At 45.9% G+C, this 13385-nt stretch overlaps 1 protein-coding gene across 3 annotated transcripts in view; it reads right to left on the reverse strand.

Annotated features, from left to right (window-relative positions):
• LOC134966378 (uncharacterized) overlaps positions 1–13385 on the reverse strand; it is a 40643-nt gene that overhangs the window by 23499 nt on the left and 3759 nt on the right. The window contains exon 2 of one of the 3 annotated variants that reach the window (XM_063943059.1): positions 1597–1800. The exons of 1 other annotated variant lie outside the window; for it this stretch is intronic. In XM_063943059.1, coding sequence (XP_063799129.1) covers positions 1597–1677 — 81 coding nt within the window. In that variant the 5' untranslated portion in view covers positions 1678–1800. Of the gene's footprint in view, positions 1–824; positions 1010–1596; positions 1801–13385 lie in introns of those variants that run through there. One more of the 3 variants, XM_063943058.1, reaches the window with a different exon arrangement.

Consider the following 13385-nt stretch of genomic DNA (forward strand, 5'->3'; position numbering starts at 1 on the left):
CATGGGATTGCTTTATCATATGGAGGTACAGTATAGATATTTTAGTATTCTTGGGATACTAGCATGTTGGCATTGTTTACATTATGGGGTCGATTCTATTCGGCAACTTAAGAATAGCGCCGGGAATTAGCTCCCGACGCTATTCAATTCAGCTCCAGTTAAGTCGGCGATGTCCCGTTCTCGCCGACTTAACAGGTAGTTTTGTCGGGAGAACGGGCATTCTCCGACTTAACTACCCGCGACGATGCTGATTCCCGACAGAATCAGCCTCGCGCCGGCCGCGAGGCAGCACTTTTGTCGGGTTTCTTCTCTCATCCCCCAGGGATGAGAGAAGAATTCCCGACAATTGCGGGTCACTAGCAGCTGAATTGAATAGCGTCGGGAGCTAATTCCCGGCGCTATTCTTAAGTTGCCGAATAGAATCGACACCTAAGATTGTTACTAATTAAATAATAAAATAGCATGATTTGGTTGATTAGAAGGGATATGTTCAGGATGCCATTGGTCGGAATCCCGACTTCCGGCATCCCGACTTCCGGCATCCCGATGGTAAGTATGTGGTGACAGTTAGGGCTAGACCATGGGGGGAGGTTTATGTATTAGGGGAAGGCTAGGCTGCATTGGGGGGAGGGATTAAGGTTAGGCTGCGGATAGAGGGGTAGGGGTGAGGCTTAGGCCGTGGGGGAGAGGGAGTTTAGGGTTAGGCAGTGAGGTTAGGTTTAGGCACCACCAGGGAAAGTTATAGTTAAGCTGTGGGGGGGGGGGGGGGTGGTTAGAGTTAGGCAGCAGGAAGGGGGGTAGAGGGGGAGGGGAAGTATACTTACCAGACCCCTGTCGGTATTATCACCATTGAGATGCTGCTTTCGGTCTTTTGACCACTGGCATCCCGACCGCTGGTCATCTGTACCCATTGCAATTTATAAGATATAAAGAATTAATATGCATTTTTGTGGGGAACTGCATTGGTACTATCTGTTTAGAAAGCATCAGTCAATCTCCAATGTGCATTCCATATAACAAAAATACGGTTTGGATTATTGCTAGGCACTATAAAATGTCTTCCAAGAGAAGTTCTTCTTCAGAAGACAAAGGAGAGGAGGTGACTAAAAAGAAAAACATATAAAAGTGGCTCTGTAAAAAGATTGCAGGCTTTACAAAAGAGTCTGAGAGAAGCAGGGAATGCGCCAGGCCAAAAGAAGCTATGGCAGCCAAAGGATATCCCTGTGGAGTCAGTGGACTTAACAGTTCAAGATGTTCCTGAAGGAACACTACAACAGAAAGCTGCAGCAGCAGTATCTAGTGCAGATGAAGGCCTGTCTACTGTAATAAGTGAACCAGAATACTCAGGAGAAAATATTGGTGTTGCCAGCGTCACTGAAACCCATGGTGAAGATACAGGCAGTTCTACAGAAAGTGAAATATCCTTTTCACCTCTTCCATCTTCAGCTGAAAAATGTAATGTTTTTCATGCACCTGAAGCATTATGCAGTGTTTCTGTTAAGTTACATTTTATGAAAGCTCATCCTGTGCAGCCATCCTCAGATGCTACTCATACACTGCCATTCCACGCACATAAGGTCTACTATCGACATGTACCTGGTGGAAGTGCCATTCAGAGGAAATGGCTGTCTTATTGTGTTGACAGCCAAAAAATCTTTTGTTCCACATGTATGGCATTTTGTAGTATTCGCAAAAGTCATTTTATTTTTGGCTGGAAGGTTAATAAAGACCATGTAAGTGGCAGAGTTAGGGAACATGAGGAATCGAACCAGCATCAAGCAGCTGTGAATGCATATTTATCTGCAGAAAGAAAAAGTGACATAGAAACTTTGATTAATGTCAATTTGGCTAACAAAAAAAGAGAAATAGTACAGCACAATCGCATGGTAATCAGTCGATTGATTGCTAAGCAATGCCTTGCTTACAGAGGGAAGGATGAGGCTGCTCATACATTACTGAATAGTCAAGTCAACCACGGTAACTTTCTCGAGTTAGTTCTCCTTTTGGGCAAATTTGATGCGGTTCTTGAAAAACAGAGCAAGCAGTTGCAAAAAGCAGAGCCGGCCATAGGCATAGGCAAACTAGGCAATTGCCTAGGGCATTTGATATGCCATGGGGCATCAGCAGCTTCTGCTGATTAAAATATGTGGCATGCCTATATTCTGTATGTAGCATTTCATATGCAGATACAGCCACAGTCTCACACAATATATAGGCATGCTGCATATCATTTTAATCAGCAGAAGCTGCTTGTGCATCCAAGCCACATAGCAATGCAAATAAGATGCATTTTCATTAAAAAAAAAAGGTGCCCGACGTTAGCATTGATGCAATATTTGTGAGGACACATCTGTATCCAAGCAGAGGCAGAGGTCACAGTGTTAGTGGAAGTGTGAGTACTGTGTGCATGTGAGTAGGTTGGTTGTGCAGTAGTGTTCAGAATATGTGTAAGAATCATTATGTGTGTCATGTAAAAATGCATTAATAATGTGCAACATATGTGTAAAGGGCCACTGTGTGTGTCATTATGTGTATAAGGGCATTAATAATATGCGGCATACGTGTAACAGGGTACTACTGTATGTGTGTCATTATGTGTATAGGGGCACTAATAATGTGCAGCAAATGTGTAGGGGGCACTATGTGTGTCATTATGTGTATAAGGGCATTAATAATGTGTGGCATATGTGTAAGGGACATTATGTGTAAAAGGGCATTAATAAAGGTTGTCATAATGTGTAAGGTGCATTATGTTTATAAGGACATTAATGTGTCTCATATGTGTAAGGGGCATTACTGTGTGGTATTATGTGTATAAAGGCATTACTAATGTGTAGCATTATGTGTATAAGGTGCTCTACTATGTGGCGTTGCATATAGAAAGGGCACTACTGTGTCGTCTAATGTGAATAAAGAGCAATATGGTGTGGTGTAATGTGAATAAGGAGCAATTCAGTGTGATGTAATGTGAATAAGGGGCTCTACTGTGAGGACTATCGTTTATAAGGTAAAGTGATACTACTGTGGGATGTAATATGAATTATGGACACTATCGCAAGATATAATGTGAATAAAGTTGCAGTACTGTGTGGCGTAATTGGAATTGGGGTTATTATTGTGTGGCCATGCCCCTTCCCAGCAAGAAGATGCCCGTTTTTTGGGCTGTGCGTCAAATGTGCGAACTGTTCCTATTTAAAATATAGGGGGTACAAGGACTGCTATGGGTGAGGGGTGATGGTGCTGGGAAAGAGGTGCAAGGTCAGAGGCAGAACCAGCGGTGGTGCTAGGGGACACCAGCCAAAATCTTGCCTAGGGCATCATATTGGTTAGGGCCGGCTCTGGCAAAAAGCAAGGCCAGGAAAAGACGCCAACAAGAAAGTAAAGGAAGGGGTGGACTAGTTACCTTTTTAAGTAAAACAACAGTTAACAAGTTGATAATAATAATGGGAAATATGATAAAGCAGAAAATTAGCCAGTATGTAAAATAAGAATTTACTTACCGATAATTCTATTTCTCGGAGTCCGTAGTGGATGCTGGGGTTCCTGAAAGGACCATGGGGAATAGCGGCTCCGCAGGAGACAGGGCACAAAAAAGTAAAGCTTTTACCAGATCAGGTGGTGTGCACTGGCTCCTCCCCCTATGACCCGCCTCCAGACTCCAGTTAGGTACTGTGCCCGGACGAGCGTACACAATAAGGGAGGCAATTTGAATCCCGGGTAAGACTCATACCAGCCACACCAATCACACCGTACAACTTGTGATCTAAACCCAGTTAACAGTATGATAACAGAAAGAGCCTCTTAAAGATGGCTCCTTAACAATATAACCCGAATTTGTTAACAATAACTATGTACAGTATTGCAGATAATCCGCACTTGGGATGGGCGCCCAGCATCCACTACGGACTCCGAGAAATAGAATTATCGGTAAGTAAATTCTTATTTTCTCTATCGTCCTAAGTGGATGCTGGGGTTCCTGAAAGGACCATGGGGATTATACCAAAGCTCCCAAACGGGCGGGAGAGTGCGGATGACTCTGCAGCACCGAATGAGAGAATTCCAAGTCCTCTTTTGCCAGGGTATCAAATTTGTAGAATTTTACAAACGTGTTTTCCCCCGACCACGTAGCTGCTCGGCAGAATTGTAATGCCGAGACCCCTCGGGCAGCCGCCCAAGATGAGCCCACCTTCCTTGTGGAATGGGCCTTAACAGATTTAGGCTGTGGCAGGCCTGCCACAGAATGAGCAAGTTGAATTGTGTTACAAATCCAACGAGCAATCGTCTGCTTAGAAGCAGGGGCACCCAACTTGTTGGGTGCATATAGTATCAACAGCGAGTCAGATTTTCTGACTTCAGCCGTCCTTGAAATGTATATTTTTAAGGCTCTGACAACGTCCAACAACTTGGAGTCCTCCAAGTCGCCAGTGGCCGCAGGCACCACAATAGGTTGGTTCAGGTGAAACGCTGATACCACCTTAGGGAGAAAATGCGGACGAGTCCTCAGTTCTGCCCTATCCGAATGGAAGATTAGATAAGGGCTTTTATAAGATAAAGCCGCCAATTCAGATACTCTCCTGGCGGAAGCCAGGGCCAGTAACATAGTCACTTTCCATGTGAGATATTTAAAATCCACCTTTTTCAATGGTTCAAACCAATGGGATTTGAGGAAATCTAAAACTACGTTTAGATCCCACGGTGCCACCGGAGGCAACACAGGAGGCTGTATATGCAGTACTCCTTTAACAAAAGTCTGTACCTCAGGAACTGAGGCCAATTCTTTTTGGAAGAATATTGACAGGGCCGAAATTTGAACCTTAGACAATCCTGATTGCAGGAAATGTAGGAAACGACCCAGTTGAAATTCCTCCGTCGGAACACTCCGATCCTCGCACCACGCGACATATTTTCGCCAAATGCGGTGATAATGTTTCGCGGTGACTTCCTTCCTTGCCTTAATCAAGGTAGGAATGACTTCTTCTGGAATGCCTTTCCCTTTTAGGATCTGGCGTTCAACCGCCATGCCGTCAAACGCAGCCGCGGTAAGTCTTGAAAGAGACAGGGACCCTGTTGTAGCAGGTCCCTTCTCAGAAGTAGAGGGCACGGGTCGTCCGTGACCAACTCTTGAAGTTCCGGGTACCAAGTCCTTCTTGGCCAATCCGGAGCCACTAGTATTGTTCTTACTCCTCTTCACCGTATAATCTTCAATACCTTTGGTATGAGAGGCAGAGGAGGAAACACATATACTGATTTGTACACCCAAGGTGTTACCAATGCGTCCACAGCTATTGCCTGTGGATCTCTTGACCTGGCGCAATACTTGTCCAGTTTCTTGTTGAGGCGAGACGCCATCATGTCTACCATTGGTCTTTCCCAACAGTTTATTAGCATGTGGAAGACTTCTGGATGAAGACCCCACTCTCCCGGGTGAATATCGTGTCTGCTGAGGAAGTCTGCTTCCCAGTTGTCCACGCCCGGGAAGAACACTGCTGACAGTGCTATTACGTGATTCTCCGCCCAGCGAAGAATCTTGGCAGCTTCTGCCATTGCACTCCTGCTTCTTGTGCCGCCCTGTCTGTTTACATGGGCGACCGCCGTGATGTTGTCCGACTGAATCAACACCGGTTTTCCTTGCAGGAGTGGTTCCGCCTGGCTTAGAGCATTTTAGATTGCTCTTAGTACCAGAATGTTTATGTGAAGAGACTTTTCCAGGTTCGTCCATACCCCCTGGAAGTTTCTTCCTTGTGTGACTGCTCCCCAGCCTCTCAGGCTGGCGTCCGTGGTCACCAGGATCAAATCCTGTATGCCGAATCTGCGGCCCTCCAATAGATGAGCCTTTTGCAACCACCACAGAAGATATACCCTTGTCCTTGGCGACAGGGTTATTCGCAGGTGCATCTGAGGATGCGACCCTGACCATTTGTCCAACAGATCCCTTTGGAAAATTCTTGCATGGAATCTGTCGAATGGAATTGCTTCGTAAAAAGCCACCATTTTTCCCAGGACTCTTGTGCATTGATGTACAGACACCTTTCCTGGTTTTAGGAGGTTCCTGACAGGTCGGATAACTCCTTGGCTTTTTCCTCGGGAAGAAAAACCTTTTTCTGAACCGTGTCCAGAATCATCCCTAGGAACAGCAGACGTATCGTCGGAAAACAGCTGCGATTCTTGGAATATTTAGAATCCAGTCGTGCCGTCGAAGAACTACTTTAGATAGTGCTCTTCCGACCTCCAACTGTTCTCTGGAACTTGCCCTTTTTAGGTCGTGCAAGTAAGGGATAATTTAGATGCCTTTTTTCTTTGAAGAAACATCTTTTCGGCCATTACCTTGGTAAAAAGGCCCGGGGTGCCGTGGATAATTCAAACTGATATTGACAGTTCTGTACCACGAACCAGAGGTACCCTTGATGAGAAGGACAAAATTTGGACATGGAGGTAATCCTTGATGTCCAGGGACACCATATAGTCCCCTTTTTTCCGGTTCGCTATCACTGCTCTGAGTGACTTTATCTCGATTTGAACCTTTTATGTAAGTGTTCAAAACATTTTAGATTTAGACTATGTGTCACCAAGCCGTCTGGCTTCAGTACCACCATATAGTGTGGAAAAATAATACCCTTTTCCTTGTCGTAGGAGGGGTACTTTGATTATCACCTGCTGGATATACAGCTTGTGAATTGTTTCCAATGCTGCCTCCCTGTCGGAGGGAGCCGTTGGTAAAGCAGACTTCAGGAACCTGCGAGGAGAAGATGTCTTGACTCTCCAATCTTTACCCCTGGGATAATACTCGTACGATCTAGGGGTCAACTTGCGAGTGATCCCACTGCGCCCTGAGACTCTTGAGACTACCCCCCCACCTTGAGTCCGCTTGCACGGCCCCAGCGTCATGCTGAGGACTTGGCAGACGCGGTGGAGGGCTTCTTTTCCTGGGAAAGGGCTGCCTGCTGCAGTCTACTTCCCTTACCTCTATGTCTGGGCAGATATGACTGGCCTTTTGCCTGCATGCCCTCATGGGAAAGGAAAGATTGAGGCTGAAAAGACGGTGTCTTTTTTAGCTGAGATGTAACTTGGGGTAAAAAAGGTTGGATTTCCCAGCTGTTGCTGTGGTCCCCAGGTCCGATGGACCGACCCCCAAATAACTCCTTCCCTTTATACAGCAATACTTCCATCTGCCGTATGGGATCTGTATCACCTGACCACTGTCGTGTCCCTGACATCTTCTGGGAGATATGGACAACGCACTTATCTTGATGCCAGAGAGCAAATATCCCTCTGTGCATCTCACATACATATATATAGAATGCATCCTATTAAATGCTCTACATGAATAAAATATTTTCAGTCAGGGAATCCGACCAAGCCAACCCAGCACTGCATCTCCAGGCTGATGGCGATCGCTGGTCGCAGTATAACCACCGTATGTGTGTATATACTTTTTAGGATATTTTTCCAGCTTCCTATCAGCTGGCTCCTTGAGGGCGGCCGTATCTGGAGACGGTAACGCCACTTGATAAGCGTGTGAGCGCCTTATCACCCTAAGGGGTGTTTCCCAACGTACCCTAATTTCTGGCGGGAAAGGGTATAACGCCAATATTTGCTATCGGGGTAACCCTACGCATCCTCACACACTTCATTTTATTTTATCTGATTCAGGAAAAACTACAGGTAGTTTTTTCACTCCCACATAATACCCTTTCTTGTGGTACTTGTAGTATCAGAAACACGTAACACCTCCTTCATTGCCCTTAACGTGTGGCCCTAATGAGAAATACGTTTGTTTATTCACCGTCGACACTGTATTCAGTGTCCGTGTCTGTGTGACGGTGTTTCTGAGACGCCTGGACCGGTCCTAATAGATTGTCGGCCGTCTCATGTCGTCAACCGACCTTGCAGCGTGTTGACATTCTCACGTAATCTAAATAAGCCATCCATTCCGGTGTCGACTCCCTAGAGAGTGACATCACCATTACAGGCAATTTCTCCGCCTCCTCACCAACATCGTCCTCATACATGTCGACACACACGTACCGACACACAGCACACACACCGGGAATGCTCTGACAGAGGACAGGACCCACTAGCCCTTTGGGGAGACAGAGGGAGAGTCTGCCAGCACACACCAAAAACGCTATAATTATATAGGGACAACCTTATATAAGTGTTTCTCCCTTATAGCATCTTTTATATATATACAATATCGCCAAAATCAGTGCCCCCCCTCTCTGTTTTAACCCTGTTTCTGTAGTGCAGTGCAGGGGAGAGCCTGGGAGCCTTCTCTCCAGCTTTTCTGTGAGAGAAAATGGCGCTGTGTGCTGAGGAGATAGGCCCCGCCCCTTTTTCGGCGGGCTCGTCTCCCGCTATTTTTGAAGTTAGGCAGGGGTTAAATATCTCCATATAGCCTCTGTGGGCTATATGTGAGGTATTTTTTGCCTCTAATAAGGTTTTTATTTGCCTCTCAGAGCGCCCCCCCCCAGCGCTCTGCACCCTCAGTGACTGTTGTGTGAAGTGTGCTGAGAGGAAAATGGCGCACAGCTGCAGTGCTGTGCGCTACCTTTATGAAGACTCAGGAGTCTTCAGCCGCCGATTTTGGACCTCTTCTCTCTTCAGCGTCTGCAAGGGGGCCGGCGGCGCGGCTCCGGTGACCATCCAGGCTGTACCTGTGATCGTCCCTCTGGAGCTAGTGTCCAGTAGCCAAGCAGCAAATCCACTCTGCACGCAGGTGAGTTCACTACTTCTCCCCTAAGTCCCTCGTTGCAGTGATCCTGTTGCCAGCAGGACTCACTGTAAAGTAAAAAACCTAAGCTAAACTTTCTCTAAGCAGCTCTTTAGGAGAGCCACCTAGATTGCACCCTTCTCGTTCGGGCACAAAATCTAACTGGAGTCTGGAGGAGGGTCATAGGGGGAGGAGCCAGTGCACACCACCTGATCTGGTAAAAGCTTTACTTTTTTGTGCCCTGTCTCCTGCGGAGCCGCTATTCCCCATGGTCCTTTCAGGAACCCCAGCATCCACTTAGGACGATAGAGAAAAGATGCTGTGAAATTCAGTGTGGAAATGGACAGTACACAGGATATTGGTGTTGTGGAACAATGCAGCATTATATTAAGGTACACCAAAGATGGCATGGTTTCTGACAGACTCTTTGGTCTTGTTGATATAAAAAGCACAACTGGGGAAGCGTTATTTTCAGTTCTGAAGGAGCGACTAGAAATGTTTTCTCTGCCCATAAGTAACATTATTGGTTGATCTTTTGATGGTGCTGCTAACATGAGTGGGTGCTACAATGGATTACAGGCACACATAAAAAGTGAATCCTGTAAGGCTGTCTATACTTGGTGTTATGATCATATTCTCACTTTGGTAATTGTAGATATCACTCAATGTGTAACTCCAGTGAAGTTGTTATTTGGGCTCTTAGAGAAAACAGCATGTTTTTTTTCCAAGTTACAAAAGATTGTCTGTGTGGAAAGAACAGGTCTCAAAACAAAGACATGGGCAGGAAAAACTTTCCAGACTAAAGAAAATTGGTGACACACGCTGGTGGAGCAAGCCTAGGGCATTAAGTACAATTTTTGGGTCAGCTTCTGACCAATCTAATGAATTGTACAGCACTCTACTTTATTGCCTGGAATACATTTCACTGTCTCCAGAGTTTGAAAGTAAAATCATTAGTGAGGCAGAGTACTTGCTCCATGTTTGGACAAGACAAAACATTACTTGTCTCATTTCTGTTCATGCAGCAGGGCCGTCTTTTCGTATGGGCTCAATGGGCTCTTGCCCAAGGGCCCCAAGATAATAAGGGCCCTAGGCTGATAGCTGAGAGTCCCCTCTTTCCAGGGGTACCAGATTTTTGAAAATCGGCTCTGGGGAACCAGAGATATCCGACTTGAAAGCAGTGGCCCCCATCCAAGCCCGTTAATTGCTCTTCCCAGCCAGATATTTCGGGTTCTGTCTGACTTTGAGTATTTCTAAGGGTATAAGCCAAAAGCTGTGACTCTCCCCTTTTAGTGGACACTGGCAGCTTGTTTCTACTATGCCCAGAACCAGAGATATCAGCCTTCAAGCAGCTGGTCCCTGCTCCAGCTCCACATGCCTAATATGCAGTTGTATATATTCATTGGTGAATTGCTCTGGCTCCTGAACTCTGATCCCCAAGTCCCCAGAACCTTCTGAAAGGTGGGACTCTCTAGTATTTTATTCCATTCAAAGCTAAGAAATATATTTTCAGGAACTTGAGATATCTGCAGTCAAGCAAGCTGCCCTCCCACCGTAAAATTATAAATGTTAAGCCCACTCCACTAGCCACCCCTCCCCTACGTATTAAACACCCCCTACCACCCTGGAAGTCATGTACCAGGGCTTCTTCATTCAGTCCAATGACCCCTTCTACAGTTTAGCCCCATCTGTGCAGTAAAGGAGTAATTAGCAGAAATCACTGCTTCAGGTCCTACATGCTGAGCAGAAGATAGAACACCACCTACTGCCCGCGGGACATCAAAGCTGCTGCTGATAGCTCCTCCCACCCCTACCGCTGGAGCATGGGTAGGGGGCCCAGTGCATAGCTGTGCCCAGGGGCCTACACTGCTGTTAAGACGGCTCTGTCATGCAGATCTTTGAAATTGTGACTCCTGTTTCAGATTATCTGCAGACTGCTGGCCTGGATATATTACAGGCTTGGCGAATGGTTGCCACTGCCAAGAGTCTGCTTCAAAAGCTTAGAACTTCATTTTCCAAACTGATTGTATTAGTGAATGCATTTACAGAAAAAGTGGATAGTTCTCTTGACGGGCTTTCTGTTAGTGCAGAAGTACAAACAAAGTCTGCCAGGAAAAAGGATAACTAGGAAAAAAATTGTGCCTGGTGAGTTATCTCAAGATGAGCCTATAGAAGACCCCCTTAAAGGTTTTGAAATTCAGACATTCTATGTTGTACTTGATCAAGCAGTACAGAGTATTGATAGAAGGTTTTCAAAAAATGAAAGCCTCATTCGGGATTTAACCTACTTTGACCCAAGGCAGTTTGCCCAAATGAAGCAGGGTCAGAGTGAGATCCCAATAGAAGCTTTGAGAACAGTTGCCGATTTGGCCGAGGTAGACATTGTTCAACTTAAAGTAGAACTAGTTAATTTTGTGCAGAATTATTCTGTGCTTAAAAATCCAGATTCTCCTCAGATAACAAGTGTTACTGAAGAAGAATTTGATGATGAGGACACAATGTCCTTGGATATGAAAAATAAGGCATGTGAAAACTGCCTGACCTGCTGCTACCGGCTCTTATATCATCACAATTTACACTCTGCAGCATATATGAATCTGTTTGTAGTTTACAAAACTCTCCTCACATTAGCTTGTACACAGGTATCTTGTGAAAGAGTTTTTTCCAAACTTAAAATTGTAAAAACTCGACTGAGATCAATGATAGGCCAGGAACTGCTAGAATCATTTCTGATTCTCAATACTGAAAGGGACATTGCAGGCAGCTTTGTATTTGACGAGATCATTGACACATTTGCACATTCATCTTCCCTCCTTGAAAGGCTGCTTCTTTAATTTTTAATTGATTACCTATAATACTTCAACAATACCACTTAAGTGTGTGAAGGAGGCAGTATATGCCAGTATTTAGCTAGTCTGTATAGTGAAGTACATGTTTGTTTACCATTATTTCATACTTGCCTACTTTTGAAAACTAGTTTCAGGGAGATTCCAGGTGGCAACAAAATATGCTGCACTTTCGGGTGGGGGAAGGGGGTGGGGTGGCTGTCATGCTCCGCCACAGGGCTTGTCTATGTCCCAATATGGGCGTATTTATTGCCAATCACGGGGGTGTCCTACAATGGCAGATGAAAACTATAGTGCTAAAAGCAGCGGGGGGGAAAAAAAAAGTAATAAAATAGGTACATAAGAGTAAAAATAGGTGCACTATATATTAAGGTACTGTGTACTGCACATTTGTGAGAAGTGACGGACAAATAGAAAACCCCCAATATATACACTGGTGTGCGAGTGCGTGGTTTATAGATAGATAATGATGACTCGGGGTTGCCCAGCACTATACCTGCTACAATATACACAGCAGGTAGCACTGCAACTGTCAACAGCTATGCAGACAAAGCCGTCCAATAGGGATAAGTGCAGATGGTGCGCCCACATGAAAAGTGGGTAGTGTGCAAGGCACTGCCTGCCATACCCTAGTTACGGCCCTGCACACAGCACCATAATATATTACATTATACACAGCCCCCTCCCTCATATTACACCCAGTACACACAGCACCAAATTACATTACACACAGCATACACAGCCCCCCTCCATATTACACCCAGTACCACATTACATTTTACACAGCCCCCCATTTTACAACCAGTACCATATTACATTGTATTATGCACAGCACACACAGTCCCTCCCCCACACCCATATTACACCCAATAGCACATATTACATTTTACACAGCCCCCCCCCCCCATATCTCACACAGTGCCACATCCCATTACATTTTAGAACCCCCCATATTACATCCAGCACCACATTTTTTATACACAGCCCCCCTCCCCCATATTGCACTGCATTACACTATGCACAGCGTACACCCCCTCCAGTATTACACCCACTAGCACATTATATGAAATTTTACACAGCCCCCCCATCATATTACACACAGTACCAACACAGCCACCTCTCCCCCATATTACACTGCATTATGCACAGCGTACACCCCCTCCCGTATTACACCCAATAGCACATTATATTACATGATACACAGCCCCCCCACCATATTACACACAGTAGAACATTACATTTTACAAACTCACCCATATTACATCCAGTGATATTACAGTATACACAGCCCCCCCATAACGCCCAGTGCGTACTGCACCAACCTGGCTTTGTTGCTCCCTCCTGTGAAGCGCAGGGAGCCCGCCCGGGCCAGTGTGGTGAGGGAAGGCAGCACAGGAAAGCCACATCAGGAACCAGGAAGAGAAAAGCTGGGCCGATGCACGCACCCACTGTGAGTGTGGTGGGCGGGGCCAGCCACTGTAAAGCAAAGCCCTGCTCCACTGACTGTACATGCGGCTGCTCTGCTTACATTGCTGCCGCTCAGACTGCCCGGCTCTCAGACTGCACACAGCAGAACGCCCACCGCTGCTCACAACCCCGCGGTGGCTGGCCATGATGTCTTTGGCGCAGGCTCCATCCCCCGCATTTCTGGATTTGCGCAGACCGGATTTACGGGGATAACAGTTGAAAACCGGGAGGCAGCAAATGTTTGCGGGGCAGCGGGAGGCTCATTTAAAAATCAGGAGCCTCCCGGTGAATGCGGGAGGGTAGGCAAGCCTGCATTATTTTAAACTCCGAACTGAAGTTTGAATATCAGGGAAGTTGATTCA

Source organism: Pseudophryne corroboree, chromosome 10 (assembly GCF_028390025.1).
Source record: "Pseudophryne corroboree isolate aPseCor3 chromosome 10, aPseCor3.hap2, whole genome shotgun sequence".
In the NCBI taxonomy this organism is placed as follows: domain Eukaryota; kingdom Metazoa; phylum Chordata; class Amphibia; order Anura; family Myobatrachidae; genus Pseudophryne; species Pseudophryne corroboree.